General features: G+C 42.9%; 1 protein-coding gene across 2 annotated transcripts in view; it reads left to right on the top strand.

Moving 5' to 3' along the window:
- The first annotated feature begins 373 nt into the window (after nucleotides 1–373).
- Nucleotides 374–19,822, top strand: part of MEI4 (meiotic double-stranded break formation protein 4) — a 334,353-nt gene continuing 314,904 nt past the window's right edge. The window contains exon 1 of one of the 2 annotated variants that reach the window (XM_025294854.2): nucleotides 374–901. In XM_025294854.2, the coding sequence (XP_025150639.2) occupies nucleotides 880–901 (22 nt within the window). In that variant the 5' untranslated portion in view covers nucleotides 374–879. The remainder of the gene's footprint in view (nucleotides 902–19,822) is intronic. The other variant, XM_006075221.3, reaches the window with a different exon arrangement.

The raw sequence follows: 19,822 nt of genomic DNA, 5'->3' as shown, positions 1-19,822 counted from the left end.
ACTTAACGTTTTAAAGAAATGTACAATAACGGATTGGATGCAGATGTATTATCTTAATAAGAAAGGTTTGTCCATTTAGTTAAATTCAGACATACAGATGTCCACGTAGACATGCTCGCTATTTTATACCATAAATATATGCTGAGATTTCTACCCAATAGCGATCAAGCACTGCGTGTAACACCAAAGAAACCTGCAGAGAATCTGTCCTCAGGATGCTTGGAATCGAACTGGGACTGGAAATGATGGAAGCATTTTTTGTAAGATGTAAGGCTCCTACCCCCCACCCCTCCCCCAATAGACAATACATATGACGCGAAAGGTGAACAGAGAGCAACATCATTCTGTAATGACCACAATTTCTTGGAAGAAACACAAGTTTAATTTCGTTTCTGGGAAAAGAAAAGTCGTTTTCGAATTCATCCTGTCCAAGTCGCTCCCCTTCCCCCGCTGGAATCACCGTATCTCCTTCCAGAAGTCTCCCCGAGGGCTTGTTCTCCTCTTCCGAGGCCTGGATTTCCCCTTCCGGCTCGAAGCTGAGGGGGGCGCAGTCCTCGGGGAGGCGCGCGGCCTCGCCTTAGCTTTTGCCTGCGCGGCGCGGACCCTCGCAGGGGCCGCGGGCCGACCCGCTCCCACCCAGGCACCGGGAAGCGCGCTCCCGACCCAGGCCGACCCCCCGCCCCGCGGCCCCAGCGCGGCAGGCCGAGCGCGCCGCGGGGCCTTGTGGGGCGCGCGGCCCGGCCCTCCCCGCGCGCTGCCCGAGAGCGGACGGAAGCCGGCGCCCGGCGACCTTCCCTTAGGCCGCCCGCCACGTCGCAGAGTTCCAGTTCCCGCGGCCCCGTCCCCGCCTGCACCGGCTTCCTGCGGGTGGAGCCCTCCATGCTGTGCGGGGTCCCCGAAGGTAGGTGGGGAGGCGCCCTACACCGGCTCCCCTGTCTCCGCCTCCTCGCGTGCCTGGCGCGTGGCCTCGTTCGGAGACTCGTATCCGCGCCGTGGGCCGCCCTACGCGGAGCTCGGCACGTGTCTCTCTACTCCATGCAGTGGATCGCAGCGGCGCTGGAGCTTTTGGATTTAGACTCCGGCCTGTGCCTCCAAATGTGTGGGCGTCCCGGGTGTGTTCTAACCTCCAGGCGTGTTCAAGCCTGGCTTGACGGCCTCCCCCGCCAACCGCCCCCCCCCCCCAAAACAAAAGAAAAAAATGGTTCCCTCCTGGGGGGAGAAAATGCCTGTGTTTGGAGGGCATTGCTGAGGTTGGTAGATCACTGCCTTGTGCACATTTTTAAATTTATTTTTTAAAAAATATTTATTTGGCTGTCTGGTTCTTAGTTGCAGCACGTGGAATCTTCCTTGAGGCCTGGGGATCTTTAGTTGGGGCTTGTAGGAACTAGGTCCCTGACCAGGGGTGGATATCCACCCCCCTCTGTTGAAGTGTGGAGTCTTAGCCATACCAGGGACCACCAGGGAAGTCCCCAACACATCTTTTATTGAGCCCCCATTATTTTGAAGGAACCACAGTCCATCCTAAAGGAGATCACTCCTGGGTATTCATTGATGTTGAAGCTGAAACTCCAATACTTTGGCCACCTGATGGGAAGAGCTGACTCATTTGAAAAGACCTTGATGCTGGGAAAGATTGAGGGCAGGAGGCGAAGGGGACGACAGAGGATGAGATGGTTGGATGGCATCACTGACTCAATGGACATGGGTTTGGGTGGACTCCGGGAGTTGGTGATGGACAGGGAGGCCTGGCGCGCTGCAATTCCTGGGGTCGCAAAAAGTTGAACACGACTGAGTGACTGAACTGAACTGAACTGATGTAAGGTGCTGTAGATGTCAGAGATGGCACACACATGGTCTCCTTGAAAGACCTCCCAGGCCTGGGATAGAGATAGATGTAGAGTTAGGTAGGAAACATTCAGGGGCAGGGTAGGATTTCATTAGGAGATTCAAATAAAATGCTGCGGGGCAGATGGCTCCCTGGAGGAGGTGGTACCCTGACAGTGGCCGTAGGTACCAGATATTTAGGAAATAGAGGTAGAAGTGGGGAATACATTGCAAATGAAAAGGATGTTAAGAGTAAAGGCAGGAAGGCAAGCATATGTGGAGGAGACAGTGTTTCAGTGTAAGTTGAACATCTAATAAAAGTGGCAGCCAGTAAGATGGGACCAGTGGTTTGTACTGAATCATGAAAGGCTTTGTATAGCTTCATGGGCTGGAAGTTCATAAACACATTTTGGACTTGTGGTCATCAGGAGCCATAGATTATAAAGACATGTACTGTTATTTAATATTCATAAAATGCTCATAATGTAGAAAAACTCATAACCTGGCCCGTGTTCCTGAGCAGGGCATATTTTTCAAGAGCAATATTTGTCTCTAATTACACACATTGATCACTTTCTTGGGATTGTTTGCAACTGCCTTTTTTCTACTTAAAATCAAGAGATTTACAGTGTTTCATGTGGCTATAGTGAGACTCAGTCACTTGGCAGAAAATTGTGTTAGCAACTATCCTATTTGTTTATATTTGGGAAGACTTACTGCTTTAGACGTAAGTCTTTAGATCAAGTGCAATAAAGAGCCTGTATAATTTGGAACATGCATAATCTGGATGACTTTCAGAGCAGGAATATGGACCACAAATGACAAAATTAAGAGAGAAACCGGCAGTGATGGTCAGGAACACAAATTGATGACTCTGAGTAAGATTTTTGCTCTTTTCTCATGAGTAATGATGGGAATACCAGTATTTGTAACCAGCCTTCCAAAACCAGTATTTTGGAGGCCTTGTCAAGATTTAGAAAACATTACCTTGAATATGTTTTAACATATATAAAGATGTCAGGAGTCCACTGGATATTGTGGTGAAGATCAGACAGAACAGCTCTTTCATGGGGCCTATATTTGTCATATGCAGGTTAAACTCTGCGGTACAAAGGCACTTGAAGGTGAGGGCCAGAGTCACAATGTAATAGAACCAGTGAAATTACTTTGGAGCATTATTGAGGTGAACCTATGACTTCCCTGTGCAGAATGGATTGGACGGAACCGAGAGGTCTGGCAGAAGACTGATTCAACCATAAAGACAAGAGGTGTTAATGGTTTGAGGAAGAAGATCAGTTTTTAGATATATTCAATTATAGAATTGACAGGGTATGGTATAGAAGAAGAATCAGAGGAATAGTGGCACTAAAGTCAGAGCAGAGCATTTTAAGAATAGAGGCATGGTTTTTAGAGTGAGGTCTGCAGAGAAATGGGAAGAGAATTTGCAAGTAGGCATCAGGTTTGTCTTTTTCAACCTTTGTAAGAACAGCTAGGTGAGGTGGAGGTGATGGGATACTGTTTTGTTTTGTTTTTTTTCTTTTTTGCAGCTGGGAGCAACTTGGTTATGATTATATATCAAGAGAAGTTAGGACAGAAGAAGAGAGTGAAAGAGCAGAGAGGAGGTAGTTTGGTGGTGAGGATACCAGGAGCTGGTATTCAGTTTGTGCATCTTTATAGAGCCTAGCTCAGGACAGGAGGAAGACATGGGCCATTAGTTTTGAGGAGCATATCATAGAATGACCAGGGTATTCTTACATGCTATCGGAGTGCCTAGGATACAGCTTGCTTACCTATCTATTCATTCATCAGGTCAGCCAGCTAATATATATTATATATAATATATTATATATATAATATATAATTGTATATAATTATATATGAATATATATTATATATATAAATTATATATTATATATATATATATATATATATATATATATATGCTTATTGTAGGTTCGCTGTAGCAGTTTCTGCCCTGCACAGGCAGGTCAGGAGCTCAGTGGAACTCACTGAGGATCATTGACATCAAAGGACCAAGGAAGTTAGGAATGACCCACCTGCAAGTGTGATACAGGAGTATGGTGTGTTAAGAGCTATGTATTGGAGGGAAATGACTTGATCTAAGGATATCAAGGAAGGTGTTTTCAATGATAGACTGTCTAAGCTGGTACTTAACAGAAACCTCTCTTATTACCAGATCAGCCAGGCCTTCTCCATGCTGCCTCCTGTTACCATCTCATTCTTGGTTCTGAGTTCACTGGTGGACTCAAGTCTCCTTTCTCTTGACACTTGAAATGTGCATTATGGTTAGTGGATGGGGAAACTTTCAGGAAACAAGGCTTGGCAAAGATCGTTCTCAAGCCAGCTATTGCTTCGTTATAGTGACTAAATATGAACTAAATGGCCGATTAATTTTATTCATGCTACATTGATTCCCATTTAGGGGATGAAAAGGGCTTGGGGAGTGGCAAATCAATGGTCAGCCACAGCCACCACTGAGCCTCTTAACATCCTTCGGAGGAACCACAACCGGCACAGATCCTGTCACTTCATATTAGGAAATCTTGGTAATGGCCAATGAAAGCTAGTTTTTTTTTTTTTTTTTAACATTTAAAATTTTAATGCTCTGTGGGTCAAATGATTGGGGAATAAGGATCCACTCCTGTTTCTCTCTGCAGGGAAGTGAAGGTACTATTGCTGCTATGATTTTGCATTTATATAGCGCTTGAGTGTTGGCTAAGTGCTTTTACAATCAATTTTATTGTTCAATTTAAAAGATAGCCTAAAATCACCCCTGTCAAAACTTGTTTGGTGTGATTCAGCGAAAAGGATCGTTGGAAAAATGGGCCTACCATTATATGGAAGAACTCTGATCATTCAAAAGACTAGATACAATATAAGAGAATGTGAACATCCTCTGAACAGAGTTAGCTGTTAATAGAAGGCATTAGCCATGTGACATTTTTTTATCTGCCTTTATAATGAAAGAAGAAAAAAATACAGAAACAAAACTTACAACAGTAGAAATGCAACTTGGCAGAAAGCCAACCTCCCTCATGAGTTGGTTTGTAGCTAGGACACCCAGGGATGTTTGATGAGTGACAATATGTTTCCTTTAATATATTTATTCTTAAAGCATTAGGTTTTACTTAGAGCAAGTGTTGGCAAACTCTTCTGTACAGGACCAGTTAGTAATATATCAGGCTTTGCAGTCCTCCTGTAGCAACTCTGAGGTTGTAGCACTAAAGCAGCAATAGACCACACATAGGCTAATGGACATGGGTATTTCAATAAAAGATGGCTGATGGAAGCAAGGCCACACAGATTTGGCCTGTGGGTCATAGTTTGCAGTTCTGATCCATAGCACTTCTGAGATTCCTTTACTGAACAGAAGGTGTTGTAGATTGGAATGATTGACAGTTAGCTGACAGCTCAGTGAAGGCAGTGATGGACTTCTCTTGTTGGCATTTGAGTCCCCAGGTCCAGCACGGCACCTGTCCAGTAGGAGATCATTAAACTTATCTGGTGAATGAAGGAATGAGTAGCCAGGTTATCAGATGGAAAATCACCTAACATTAGGCTAGATGGTTCTATATTCAGATTTTCAGGTCCTGTGCTGTGCTGTTCTGATTGACTCTTTGCGACCCTATGGACTGTAGCCCCCCAGGCTCCTCTGTCCATGGGCATTCTCCAGGCAAGAATACTGGAGTGGGTTGGCCATGCTTTCCTCCAGGGGATCTTCCTGACCCAGGGCTCGAAACCTCTTCTGTTACCTCTCCTGGCAGGTTCTTTACCACTAGCGCCACACTTTTGTTTTGGGTCGAGTAATTACCTTGCAGCTTAGTTCTTAGTTCAGAAAACAAATCCCAGCGAATGCCTGGAGAATCAGAAAGAAACAGCACTGTATATACAAGGATGGTAAAAAAACTTCGGTCTGTGACTCTCATTTTCACTGTGTCCACTGAAAAGGCATGTTGCTCTCTTTGGAAAGGACCTAGAGAGAAGGCAGTCCAGCCTCTTCCTTTGTCTAGGACTTTCCTGTTTGCCCTGTTTTCCATGGCTTTGCTGGCATTTGTGCTGGAAGTCTTCGTTTGGCCTCCCAGATCTCTCTGCCCCACCACCCTGCAGGTCCCACACCAGCCCCTGCTCCGCCTACAGTCATGAGGATGATGCTGGAGGATGGAGGGTCACAGCTTCTGCCTGGTGGGCCTGTCCTCCGCAGGTCTCTCTCCCAGTCCTGGTAACTGCCCCTCCTCTCTTCCCTTTAGATCCAAGGGAAGTGGAGGATGCCCTTGGCCTCTGCTGTTGTTTCTGGTCCCCTGCACATTGTGTTTCCCCCTTAGGCTGCCTGCACCTTTGGAAGTAGCTCTTTATTAAGCGCTCCTTCACATTACCCAGATTGAGGTACCAAAAGCTTTCCGCCTGGACCCTCATGGGTACCGTGTCCTCAACACTTTTGCAAAGGCATCTATTGTATATCACTGTCACTGAATGACTTTTAAGTCTCCCCATGTCAGTGGCTATGGTTTCTGTTTCTTATAATCACAATATCTCAAGGTGAAAGTGGTCCTGATCCATTTAATTTTCAAAGTTTGGGTGCATTCTGCCCCATGCCTGTCATCTCTCTCTGTGCTTGAATACCTCCCACAACAGGGAACTCACTCCTCCTAAAGCTCTCTCTCTCTCAGTCTTTAACACATCTGACAGAATATGTATCCACAACTTCCCCTCCCATCCTTGTCCGCTTCCTTGGGGTTTCATGGAACAAGCCCAGTTTACATTTTACTCCTCTGTCCCTCAGACAGCAGGTTTCTGAGTTCCTTTACCAGCTTTATCTGTTTAAAGGTGGCGTGCCTAGGACAGAATCTCTTTTCTCCTGTGTTACCTGCTAAGTGTATGAACATGATAATTTTACCTGGAAGGCTTACTACCTCCAGAGATTATGAGAAGGTCCGTACTTCATCATTCCTTGCTTGGAAATATAGAGAATAGATCCACCTGCCCACCTCCCCCACCGCCACACACATTCATGCTCCCAATTTCTGCTGATAAAGTGTCACATGTCATATGAACAGGGCTTCCCTGGTGGCTCAGCTGGTAAAGAATCTGCTTGCAATGCAGGAGACCTGGGTTCCATCCTTGGGTTGCGAAGATCCCTTGGAGAAGGGAACAGCTACCCACTCCAGTATTCTGGCCTGGAGAATTCCATGGACTATATAGTCCCTGGGGTCACAAAGAGTCGGACACAACTTTCACTTGTTGTATGAACAGCTGTCTTAGATGAAGGCTTAATATTATCCCTGTTATTAGATTTATCTATACTTACAGATTATCCATCAAGGGAGTAAAGTAATTTATTAATTATAGATCTTTAGAAGGCTGTGTCTGCTATCAAGTTTTCTTTTGCTTTTCCTCAAATATAAAATTTACTTTAATTATCCTCTAGTTATTTTGGTGGCACTATGTAAAATATTTTGCCTAACTTTTTATTTAGGTTTCAAATCTGAACATCAGATATCAGAATCAAAGATTTCTTAGTATTTCTTTCTTTCTTTTTATTTTCTGGGCATTTACTTTGTGTATGTCTTTTCCTATACCTCTTGTACTTTGGAAATATAACAAAATATATTGAAATGCAATTTCTTGGGGCTGATAATCAAATTGACTTTAAGGAAATGTTCTGAAGTGGGTTCTTAAGTGTATCATTTATTTAAGTCAATTTTTATAATGAAAATCCAATTTATTTTTTAACAGGCCTCCAAAATATCTGTCAGCTTCTTTAATTCTTCCTTCTGATTTATTCACTGAGCTCATTCCCCATTTCGTTTTTGATTAGATTGCTTTCACCCTGGCAGAACTCTGGAAAATAAATCTTTTTGTATTTAATGTGTGCTTTGGTTTAATCTGGATGAATAGTAGAATGAAAACAACTCATTAGAAAGTAATTTTGATTGTTGGAAAGAGAGATGTGACTTTCTTAATCTCTAATAATTGCTAGGAAATGTATTTCAGAGACTGCTTGCTCACGGTCGCTTTACCCACACTTTCCTTCTACTTTCATGAATAGCTCTTTGATCACAGGATTAAAAAACAAAATAAAACATACTTATGATTCTTTACAAATCCCCCCAAATGGGTTTAGAGTAGGAGATTATGACCCATTTCTTTTTATCTCTGGAACAATGGTAAGAGAAAGCTACTTTCTTTCTCTTCTGAACTGCTTTTATACTTTATCCAAAGTTGCTATTCATGCATTCAGTTCAGTTCAGTTCAGTTGCTCAGTCATGTCCGACTCTTTGCGACCCCATGGACCACAGCACATTAGGCCTCCCTGTTCATCACCAACTCCCAGAATTTACCCAAACGAAATGTTCATTGAGTCAGTGATGCCATCCAACCATCACATCCTCTGTTGTCCCCTTCTCCTCTCACCTTCAGTCTTTCCCAGCATCAGGGTCTTTTCCAGTGAGTCAGCTCTTTGCATCAGGTGGCCAAAGTATTGGAGTTTCAGCTTCAGCATCAGTCCTTCCAACTGATTCAACTGAGATTCAACTGATCTCCTTTAGGATGGACAGGTTGGATTTCCTTGCAGTCCAAGGGATTCTCAGGAGTCTCCTCCAGCACCACAGTTCAAAAGAATCAATTCTTCGGCGTTCAGCTTTCTTTATAGTCCAACTCTCACATCCATACATGACCACTGGAAAAACCATAGCCTTGGCTAGATGGACCTTTGTTGACAAAGTAATGTCTCTGCTTTTCAATATGCTGTCTAGGTTGGTCATAACTTTCCTTCCAAGGAGTAAGCGTCTTTTAATTTCATGGCTGCAGTCACCATCTGCAGTGATTTTGGAGCCCAAACAAATAAAGTCTGCCAATGTTTCCACTGTTACCCCATCTATTTGCCATGAAATAATGGGACCAGATGCCATGATCTTCCTTTTCTGAATGTTGAGCTTTAAGTCAACATTTTCACTCTCCACTTTCACTTTCATCAAGAGGCTCTTTAGTTCTTCTTCACTTTCTGCCATAAGGGTGGTGTCATCTGCATATCTGAGGTTATTGATAATTCTCCTGACAGTCTTGATTCCAGCTTGTGCTTCCTCCAACCCAGTGTTTCTCATGATGTACTCTGCATATAAGTTAAATAAGCAGGGTGACAATATACAGCCTTGACGTACCCCTTTTCCTATTTGGAACCAGTCTGTTGTTCCATGTCCATTTCTAACTGTTGCTTCCTGACTAGTTGATGTTTCATTTATTTTCTTATTTATTGGCCTCCCCCAGAAAGAAAGCTTCTGAGGGAAAGTGAAAGTGAAAGTGAAGTCACTCAGCCGTGTCCGACTCTTTGCAACCCAGTGGACTGTAGCCCACCATGCTCCTCTGTTCATGGGATTTTCCAGGCAAGAGCATTGGAATGGGTTGCCATTTTCTTCTCCAGAGGATCTTCCCGACCCAGATATCGAACCCAGGTCTCCCGCATTGTAAGCAAGACGCTTTACTGTCTGAGTCACCAGGGCATCCTCATTTCCAGTGCCTCGCACAACTGATAAATGGTGTTGTGTGTTTGTGGGCAGAATATAAGTTTCTCATGATAATCTGCCTTTTTATGCCAGTGCACAAAGGCTTACATAGTTCCCAAGAAGTTGCTGCTTTCTAAAAAGCTATTTCTTTTATAAATATGGTTCCTAAAGCATCCACTCTTATAAGATTGTCTTGTTTTCTAACTAAAAAAAAAATCATCCACCATCCATCTGTTATCAAATTATCAAAATAGATTATCCATCTATTTATCTGATAATAACTAAGCACTATTTCATCTATATAATGAATAGAGTTTTTAAAATTACATATATTACCAATAAATTCTTTTCAACAAGGTCAGTTTCCCAACACCAAAATTGTGATTTAGAATGTACTGCATGCATACAGGCAAATAACTGTAGCATCATTACAAATAGCAAATAAAGCAGTGTTTCAGCTTAAAGACCCCAAAGGTACATTCTTACTAGGTTGCTGATGTAAAAATCTTTCGTGATAAATAATGGACAAATTCCCAGTTTCCCAGCATACTCCAAAAATATGACTACAGCATAAGATCACCGAGAAGGGCACTGATTCAAACTACTTGGCAGGAAGCTGGCTTCTTTCATTATTAATGTGCTTACCTCCTTTTCATCACTCATTGATAACAAGTGAAACTTCAGTAAAGAATTAAGGAAACAAACTTCCGAGAATAGTTACAGTGTTCTGAATAAATATTTTATCAGTGTTATTTTGCATGTTTTCTACTTTCCAGTGATTTTAGTATGATTTTCTGATTGGAGTCCGTCACATCGCTGGCCTAATATGGGAATCATATGCAAGTATCCTCTTACTTTCCCTCTTTCCAATCTGGCAGGAAGCCCCACCATGTCACGGACATCTTTCAGGGCATCTCGTATTCTGTGTGTACACGTTAGCATCCTGGCCTGGCTCTCCTTCAAGCCCTTCTTCCCTCTCTGGTGTCAGCAATCCCTAACTCCTTCCTGCCTAGCAAAATTCTCTTCCTAAAACATTACTAGGAGTGTTGGACTCATCTACTCTGAAAACCATGCCTGTTTCCAGCCGTCCACGGCAGTGAGTTCAGTCTCCTCTAACTGACCTTCAAGATCCCAACTTCCCTATTCTATATTATTTTCCTTTCATTCCCAAAATACCGTATTCTTCAGTCTGAAATCCATGCCCTCTCCCACAAAGAGGCATGCTGTTACCTACTGGCTGCCCGTACTGTCCACCCCATCAAATTTTGTCCCTCCTTTACCTGAGTCCTTCTCATCCTTCCAATCTTCCAGGCTGGCTGCAGAGTTCTGTTCCTCCTGTTCACATCAGCCCACAAGTGTCTCTTTCCCTGAGTTCTTACTGGGTTTTTGCTGTGCAGAGAGAGGCACAGGCTATGGCGACAGCGGGCTGGCGTTGACTCATTGACCCATACAAGCCTCAAGTGGACCAAGTGTTGCATTGTTTACTGTGTGCCTGACAGAGTACGTAGGGGTCATGTGCCTTGACTCACTTTGTCTCCTTCGTTTAGAAGTTGAGTATTTGAGTCCCATTTTACAGATTAGCAAACTGAGGCACAGAGAGGTTGAGTAACCTGTCCAAGGTCACACAGGGAAGCCTGTCTCCCAAACCTGCTCTCCTGTTCCCTATGCTGTCCTTGCCTCTTGAACACATATTTGAAATAATTTCTGATGCGAGTTTTTCAGAGTTGATTAGTATGCAGTACTGCTCATGCCTGTCTCACTAGGCCGTCTTTGGGGGTGAAAAATCTCTTATCTAGCAGTGCTTGTGGAGATAGTGGGCCTGCCATTGTGTGTGTGTGGGGGGGGGGTGTGTGTGCGCACACGCACATGCACGCTGCTGTGGTGAAAGCCTGAGATGAATGTCAAAGTGGACACAAGGTGACCACACGGCAATTCAGGGAGGTCCACTCCTGGCCAGGTTACATTCAGTTCCGATGGCCAGGCTTGAGAACTGTATTGCAGAAAGAACGTGCGGAGAGATGACAGTTAAAAAGTCCAGTTCCATCACTTGGTAACCGGATAGCCTTGAGAAAGCTACCTTCTGAACTTGTTTCTTTAACTCCAAAAAATGATACTAAATTCTACAACACATAATCATTTTTTCAAATTTTGTTGAAGTGTAATTGACTTACAATATTATGTTAATTTCTGCTATACAGCAAGGTAGTTCAGTTATGTACACATTCTTTTTCATTTATCACAGGGTCCTGATAAGGATTGATAAGGATATTGATAAGGATATTGACAAGAACTGTAGTTCCCTGTGCTGTACTGTGGGAGCTTGTTTGCCCAGTCACAGAATTTTTAAATGAGGTCTTACACGAGGCGCTGGCTGTACAGTGAGTGCACAGTGGCTCGTGTGCGGAGGTGTTCAAGAGGTGTTGATGTTTCCCTTCAAGGCTTCACACTGAGGTTGGGCTCAAGGCCTTCTTCCCGCTGCTGATACCTTTTCCTTTGTCCATATATATCTAAGCAAGCCTTCAGTTCCGTAACTCCTCTGGTCTTAGCCTTGTTTCCGTGAGCTGTTCCACTTCTAACCTTTTCTGTAGTTATTCACGTACGGCATGGCTTGATCTTCCCAAGTTCAGCGCTGGAAATTGTAGCCAATGAGGGCAAAGTCCACAAGTACGGTGGGCTCACTCTCTTGTCTAGTAGAGGAGGTGCTGCTGCTAAGTCGCTTCAGTCGTGGTCAACTCTGTGCGTCCCCAGAGACAGCAGCCCACCAGGCTCCCCCATCCCTGGGATTCTCCAGGCAAGAACACTGGAGTGGGTCACCATTTCCTTCTCCAATGCATGAAAGTGAAAAGTGAAAGTGAAGTCGCTCAGTTGTGTTCGACTCTCAGAGACCCCATGGACTGCAGCCCACCAGGCTCCTCCGTCCATGGGATTTTCCAGGCAAGAGTACTGGAGTGGGGTGCCATTGCCTTCTCCAGTAGAGGAGCAAGACCCCCAAATGGCTGTTGATCCTGCCTTGGGATCTCTGTGTTTCCCAGTGCTGTGGAAATGCAGACGAAGGAGCAGGGGGTGGTGCCTGGGTGAGGAAGGTGGGAGGGGTGAATTCAGAAGACTTGAGACCAGGCAGCAGAAGGAGGCAGTGAGGGGCGAGTGGAGAGTTTGCAGGCGGGGCTCAGGGAAGGGCGTTGCTGTCAGAGGGCACACACCATGGGGCACGGAGGAGGCCCACTGTTATGAGAGTGCGTGCTTTGTTCCTCCGGGACTAGGTTGCAAACCTGAGAAGTCAAGTGTTTGGTTCTCAGCAGAAATCAGTTGTGCAAGTAGAGATCTGGCTTAAAAGAAATTTTGGGGAAAAAAAGATTTTAATTGTTTTTCCATTATTCCATCTGAGTCATCACTGAGACCTGACAGTTCAACAACTTAATACCATCTGGTGACATGAAGAGACAGGTTCAAGGGTCGTAATTGATCGTGTTCATCATGGGATTGGAGGTTTAGTGCTGAGTGTCACCTAAGGGAGATTTTGACAAATCACATGCAACCAGGAGAGGCCGCCAGAGTGAAAAGAGGCTTACTGTTCGGATGTTACGAGAAACGGGTCTGGGGGATTTTATAAAGGGAGACAGTGATTGCGTACTTCAAATCCTTGGAGGGTGATTTGGGAAAGTGAACTTTATATTATTTTTGCTTTAAGGGTGGACCTGGGATTAATAGAAGCAGACATTATAGAGTGTCTGGCAGGACTGGCTAAGAACTGATGGTTAGGGAATCACATTTTCAGTATGGTGTTATCTGTTGAGACTGGACTGGATTCCTGATGCTGTTTTTGGTGACAGGCTGGATCATCCCTTCTGACAGTACGCCCTTGAGAGTCCATGAGATATATCCAACAGAGTTTTGGTACGAAATGCACTTATTGAAATAGATTATCTGTGCCCAGATATGCTAATTTAATGTGATTGCATGGCAGATGATACAGAAAGATGGAAGTTTTTAGAATGGGATTGTATCTTCACTTCTTCCTTTGAGGCTTTGAGCAGTTTACTCCCTGAGCCCCTGTGTGCATACTGATAGAGCAGGGGTAATAGCACTATGTCACAGGGCGATTGGGAGGATCAATATAATGATGGATATGCATCCATACATATCCTGTTGTCTCAAACAAATACTGTTATTGGAAATATGTTTTCTGTCTGTAATGTATCATACCATGACTTTCTAAAAGTATTGAGCACCCTGCTGCAGAAATAAAATATTGCCTGAGTTTTTCCTAAAACACACTCTTCTTTTTATCAATCATATCCATTCTTGAATGTTTTCTCAATGAATAATAAATGTTAGTTTATCCCGAATGAGAAAAGAATGATGGCAAATTAATCTAAAATTGCATAACTCACTCTCTGCCATCCAGAAGCATCTCCAGATTTTAGCCTAAAGATGCCACATTCTAGGGTTATTTCTCCTTTATTTTCTATTAACACACACATATATGCATAAAATGCTTGACCCTTATAAGGAATATATGAAATCATTTTGCTTATTAAAAGGTAATTTAAAAGTAACCATGGGCTTTCTAGTTTATAATTTTGAAGTAGAAAGATGTTTAAGAGTGTGTGTGTGTGTGGATACACAGACACTCAAGAATTTGCATATAAGTGCACATTAAATACAGGTGTAGACAGGCGTTCTTTCTTATGCTAAAGTACTGAGTTTTTAATAGTTGTTTCATTTAAGAAAACGTTGCTATTTCCTTTCATAAGTTTTAAATTGGCACTTCATATGTTTAAAAGATGAACTTTTCTGCATATTTCCTGGTGATTAAAAGAGATATAATATGAAAGGATCAGGCTAAGAAGCTGGCTGTTTAAATATTTTTTAAAACTATTATGGTTAGTATCGGAGAAGGCAATGGCACCCCACTCCAGTACTCTTGCCTGGAAAATCCCATGGATGGAGGAGCCTGGTAGACTGCAGTCTATGGGGTCGCTGAGGGTCGGACACGACTGAGCGACTTCACTTTCACTTTTCCCTTTCCTGCATTGGAGAAGGAAATGGCAACCCACTCCAGTGTTCTTGCCTGGAGAATCCCAGGGATGGGGGAGCCTGGTGGGCTGCCGTCTATGGGGTCACACAGAGTCGGACACGACTGAAGCGACTTAGCAGCAGCAGCATGGTTAGTATCATCCTGTTGTCATTTAATATTCTGTAGCAATTCAGCTTTGGATATTGAACTCTTCTCACCACTGAGTGTAAGAGTAAAAACAGAAAAACAAATGTGCACACATTATTTATATATATTTATATTTTACACACATGCTCCCATACACACATGTCTGTATTAGCTGAATTGACTGACCTCTGTGTGCCAGGCCCTGGTTAAGTCCTTTACATGGATTATCTCCTTTGATTTAAGGCACCGTGAGGTGACTTACGTAATTTGCATCATTTTTCAGATAAGCAAACCGAGGCTTGTAGAGGGTGCAAAGCGTATATAAATAGTGGAGACTGGGTTCTAACCCAGCTGTCTGACCTCTGGAACTTCTGATTGCCACACTGCCCTGCCCGGGTGCTTGGGTAATCATGGAATTGGAACAGCCGTCTGTACATCCGTACGTATAGCCTGCACATGAATGCTAAAATCTGTCTTCATCTCAGACAGTAGATGGCCGCTCAGCCTCTACCTGAATAACTCCTGTAATTGGCACTTCATAGCTTCACAAGCAGCCCATCCCATTGTTGGCTAGCTCCTGTCACTGGATCTTTTTATTCATCCAGTCACTGGAAAGTTGTCTCCCTGTGATTTCGAGTTATTGGGCCCAGTTCTGCCTTCTGGGGCATGCTGAACGCCGGTGTCTCCTCTTCCTGAAGGCAGCCCTTCAAATTCTGTGCTTCCTGGAGGCTCTCTCTTCAGTTCCACGTGCTGCCTTCCGAGCCCTCACCCTTACAGTCACCTTTCTGACATCCAGGTTTAACGGGTTGTTTCTAATAAGTTGTGATGACAGCACTGGAAGCAGTGGAAAAACTGGGTGCAGCTGAAACCTTCTGGACGGAGCTGGAGGCCCTGGAGGAGGGTGTCAGCACTGCCGCTCCCTGTGTGATGGGCAGGTGGTGACATGGCTGAGCGTCAACACCCTCATGTAACAGTGGCGTGATACCTGCCCTAAAACCCAGCTTTGTTGTGGGGGTCACATCAGGTTGTGCTGGGGAGAGTGCTCTGTGCACCCCAGCCCCAGCCTGTCCTTGGCCTCCTCTTTCACCCTCCCTTCTGTTTGTTTCAGCACAACTTGCTCCCTCATTGTCCGCTGCATCTTTGCTCAGTCATGTCATCTGCTCATTCATGCCTTTCTTGACCTTTATATTTTAAATGGCAGCTGATCCCCTACCTTCTCTTGCCATTGTAGCTGCATTAGTTTTCTCAGCTGTCTTTATGACAATTCAGTGTACATCATTTTACATGTGTTTATTTTGTGACTCTCCCTGCTTCCCCTGCCCCCCCCCCCCAGGAAAATGTAAGAAATAAGAAATGTGAGCTCCAGAATGCATCTATTTTCATCACCGCTATATTCTCTGGACAGAGCAGGTCATAAAAAATACTTGGTGAATAAATGAATGAATTACCATTATGTTTATGTTTCTGATGTGGTCTCACCATCAAAAAGCCCAATGAGTTGCTACTGTTTTGTTTTTTTTTTTTTTTAACAGAAGAAAAGTACAGCTGGAAAATTTATTAATTGCTCTTTTAATATTTCAGTTTCATAAATTCATTTGTCAGTTAATTTCCTTGTGCTTTAAGGGTATTTTCTCACAGAGCAGTTATCTGAGCTGGACTCCTGGAGTGAAATATTAACATTTGCAACTTAAAATGTTACTGAAAATGAAGAAAATGTAATTTATCATGGGCTTAAATTTCAGATGACTCAAGGTCAGACTTTGGTGGGCAAATGCATTCAATTTTTTTTTTTTTTAAAGTAGCAGCAATCATTGAATTTCCTGTTTATATGCTCACTGTAGCTGTTCCATCTCCAATTTCTGATGGTGTATCTCACAGTTTACAAAATCTCTCTTCAGAGTGATCACAGCCCCCATTTGTTAGCTGGTTGTGTGTTAGTATGGTTTCTGGAGTTACTGGATGAAGGGGAATTAACAGGGCAAGAGAGGCAGAAATGCAGATGCATTCAGACATCTGAAGGGTGCTGATGTCTGAGCTTGGCTCCCTGCATTAACAGTCTAGAAACATGTTATCTTTTCCCCTCCACATGAATAGTAGTGTAGTAGTATACCCACTCCAGTGTTCTTGCCTGGAGAATCCCAGGGACAGGGGAGCCTGGTGGGCTGCCGTCTATGGGGTCACACAGAGTCAGAAGAGGAGAAGGGGACGACAGAGGATGAGATGGCTGGATGGCATCACTGACTCGATGGACGTGAGTCTGGGTGAACTCCGGGAATTGGTGAGGGACAGGGAGGCCTGGCGTGCTGCAATTCATGGGGTCGTGAAGAGTCCGACACGACTGAGCGACTGATCTGATCTGAGGGTTGGGTTGAGAAAACCTCATTCATCGACATGAAGGAGGTGGTGAAGTCATGGTTATTAGGAGGGCACGAAGTGCCACGTTTCCATACTCATGCCTGTCTCTTGTGGTTCAGAGACTTGTATGTTGAAGTCTGGTCCGCCTGGACTAAAGCGACCTAAGTTAGCAGAACACCTGATTGTAGCAGCTGATCTGACTCCTGGCAGACTGAGGAGGGAGGAATTAACTCAAAGCAAAAAAAAAAAAAAAGTCTTGGGTTACAGGAAAAAAAAAAAATCCACTCTCCTTCTGCTAGAGAGTTGACTCTAGACCTATGAATTATTGACACATGCTTGCTTGTTGTTGAATGTTTGCACGTCTCCCCAGATCAGATAATGCTGTCAGCGGTTAGTGCTGGGGCACACTGTCCTGAATTTAAAGCTGCAGGATCAGGTTTATTTGAAGTGCCTGAAAAATCCCACAGCTGCTTATTGAAGCTAATTTTCAATTTGCTCTTCAGTATATTTAATCACTGAGGAGCTTTCAGTGCTGCAAATCTGTCATTGCTAAATACCAAACCATTGCAAATACCCTTGGAATGGGAGAATCATGACCCAATGAATGAGTTTGTTTACATTCTGTTTTAAATGAGAAGGGGGATATGTTATAGAAGAATATAACATTTGCAGTAGATGCATGAAAACTGTGTTTAGGAATTAACAAAATATATTGAAATTAAAATAATTTCATCATGGATACAAGGTCAATATAAACTTTAATTAATAACAGCGATCATAGTAGAAGCTCTTGTTAAGTAAACAAATACCTTGTCTAGGGAAGGAACATTTGGGGACAGAACTGAATAATTGTTTTTCTACTTACACCAGAACTGCATTTGGAGTCAGACTTAGTAACTGGATGTCAAGGAAGACATTGATCACTGTAATGGGCAAACTTAAAAATTGGGTCGGAGAACACAGTTAGGAATCATGTGGTTGCAAGACTCGTTTTTCCCCTCCACACAAGTAATAGTGTAGTAACATACCCACTCCAGTGTTCTTGCCTGGAGAATCCCAGGGACGGGGGAGCCTGGTGGGCGGCCGTCTATGGGGTCGCACCGAGTCGGACACGACTGAATCGACTTAGCAGCAGCAGCCTAGCTGTAATAATAGTGCTAGTGATAAAAATAACTAACAACTCTTGAGTCCAGTCATGTGCCAGCTACTACTGTATGTGCTTTTCAACTGTGATTTACATCAGTTTTTAAGACAAACTTATGAGAATGTTACCAGTATATTTTCCATTGTATGAATAAAGTGAGATGTAGCCATTACTCTGTCATTCAGCTGGTAAAGGCAGAGCTGATTCAGACTGCAGGCTCTCTATTCTGACATCTGGACCTTAGTCCCTCTGCTGTCTAATTCATTTGAGAAAATTTATTTGGACCCTTTTGGGAGTGTTGATGAAGGAGTGAAAAAGGGAGGTGAGATAACCCGTGATCCCCATGGGACTTAATCCTACCAGAGAGAAAAAAAGCAAGCAGATAGTTATTGATTAAGAGTCAGAATCACTGGTTCAGGTGAGGAGTACTCCAACAAGTGTTGGGAAAAGAGAAAATGACTATTGGCTGAAATGATTAAGGAAGGCTTCCTGGAAGAGGGGGTTTATCCCCTAAGTGCTCAGTAACACTTTTGGCCACACACATTGTATCCTTTGGTGTTCAGGTTCTGATAATTTTATGAATTGCACCCAAGTAAAATTCTAGCCTTGTTTATCTTTAAGTGGATTTTTTACATAAAAAAAAAAAAAACAGTTCAAATATGTGCCTATGTTCAATGTTGCATATAGTTCATTTCTGACAGTTGATAGAACTTATTGATTGTGCCTCCTAAAAGTGGAAGCAGACACTATTAGCTTATTAATGATGTTTTCTGTATAGATGTGAAACAGAGTTCAGAGGGATGTGGAAGAAACAGAGGTCATTAGAGGTGTGAAGGAAAAACTGAGAGACGGTATATAAAGACTGCTCTCCACATTTCGTGGTGACACCCACAGTAGATACTTCCTTTAGCAGTTGGGCTGGCCTTGACTATGTTAACTCTTTTCATGAATTTGAAAACTTCACCATTGAACTCTGTTTGTATTTATTTTTAGTTATTTAAAAATAGTTATTTATTTATTTGGCTGTGCTGGGCCTTAGCTGCAGCATCTTCGGTCATTGTTTCAGCATGTGGGGTCTTTTTAGTTGGAATGTGTGGGATCTAGTTCCCAGACCAGGGATTGAACCTAGGTCCCCTGCTTTGAGAGCATGGAGTCTTAGCCACTGGACCACCAGGGAAGTCCCTGAACCCTTCTTTGTAAATCGTGTGTAAGATCATTCAGTCATTGCAATAGAAAATAAAATCTTTATGTATACGCTGTAACATTTTAAGACATACAAAAAGCATAAAGAATAATGCAACAAATACTAGTTTTTTAAGTCCAGCTTAAAAACTAGATCTTTGCAAGGCAGGAAAAACCCTTCCTTTTTCTGATTTCACCCCTTCTTTCCCTGCAGGAATAATCAGTTCTAAATTTGGAATATATTACCCCATGCATTCCTTTGTATTTTTCCTATATGTGGTTATATATCTAACAATGTATAGTACTCTTTATATAAATTACATCAAGTAATATGCATTTTAATTCTGTTTTATTCTTTTAACTATTAAATTCCTTCATTTTTATTTTAGTTCATTTGTTTTTTATTGCTTATTAATATTTGATTGTGTCAGTTTATTTCAATTTATTTAGGTATTTTTCTATTAGCAGATATTTGAGTTGTAATTTTCATCAGAAACAATGAAGTTGTGAACAGTTTTGAACATGTCTCATCATATATATATATATATATATATATATATGTACATCTTTCGTATGTTTACAGACCATTTTCTCACCTTTACTGTGACTTGCTTGTTCATCTCTTTTGCCTAT

This window comes from Bubalus bubalis, chromosome 10 (genome assembly GCF_019923935.1).
Source record: "Bubalus bubalis isolate 160015118507 breed Murrah chromosome 10, NDDB_SH_1, whole genome shotgun sequence".
Lineage (NCBI taxonomy): Eukaryota > Metazoa > Chordata > Mammalia > Artiodactyla > Bovidae > Bubalus > Bubalus bubalis.
The sequence above is the reverse complement of the archived record's forward strand: the minus strand, read 5'-3'. Positions and strand labels throughout refer to the sequence as shown.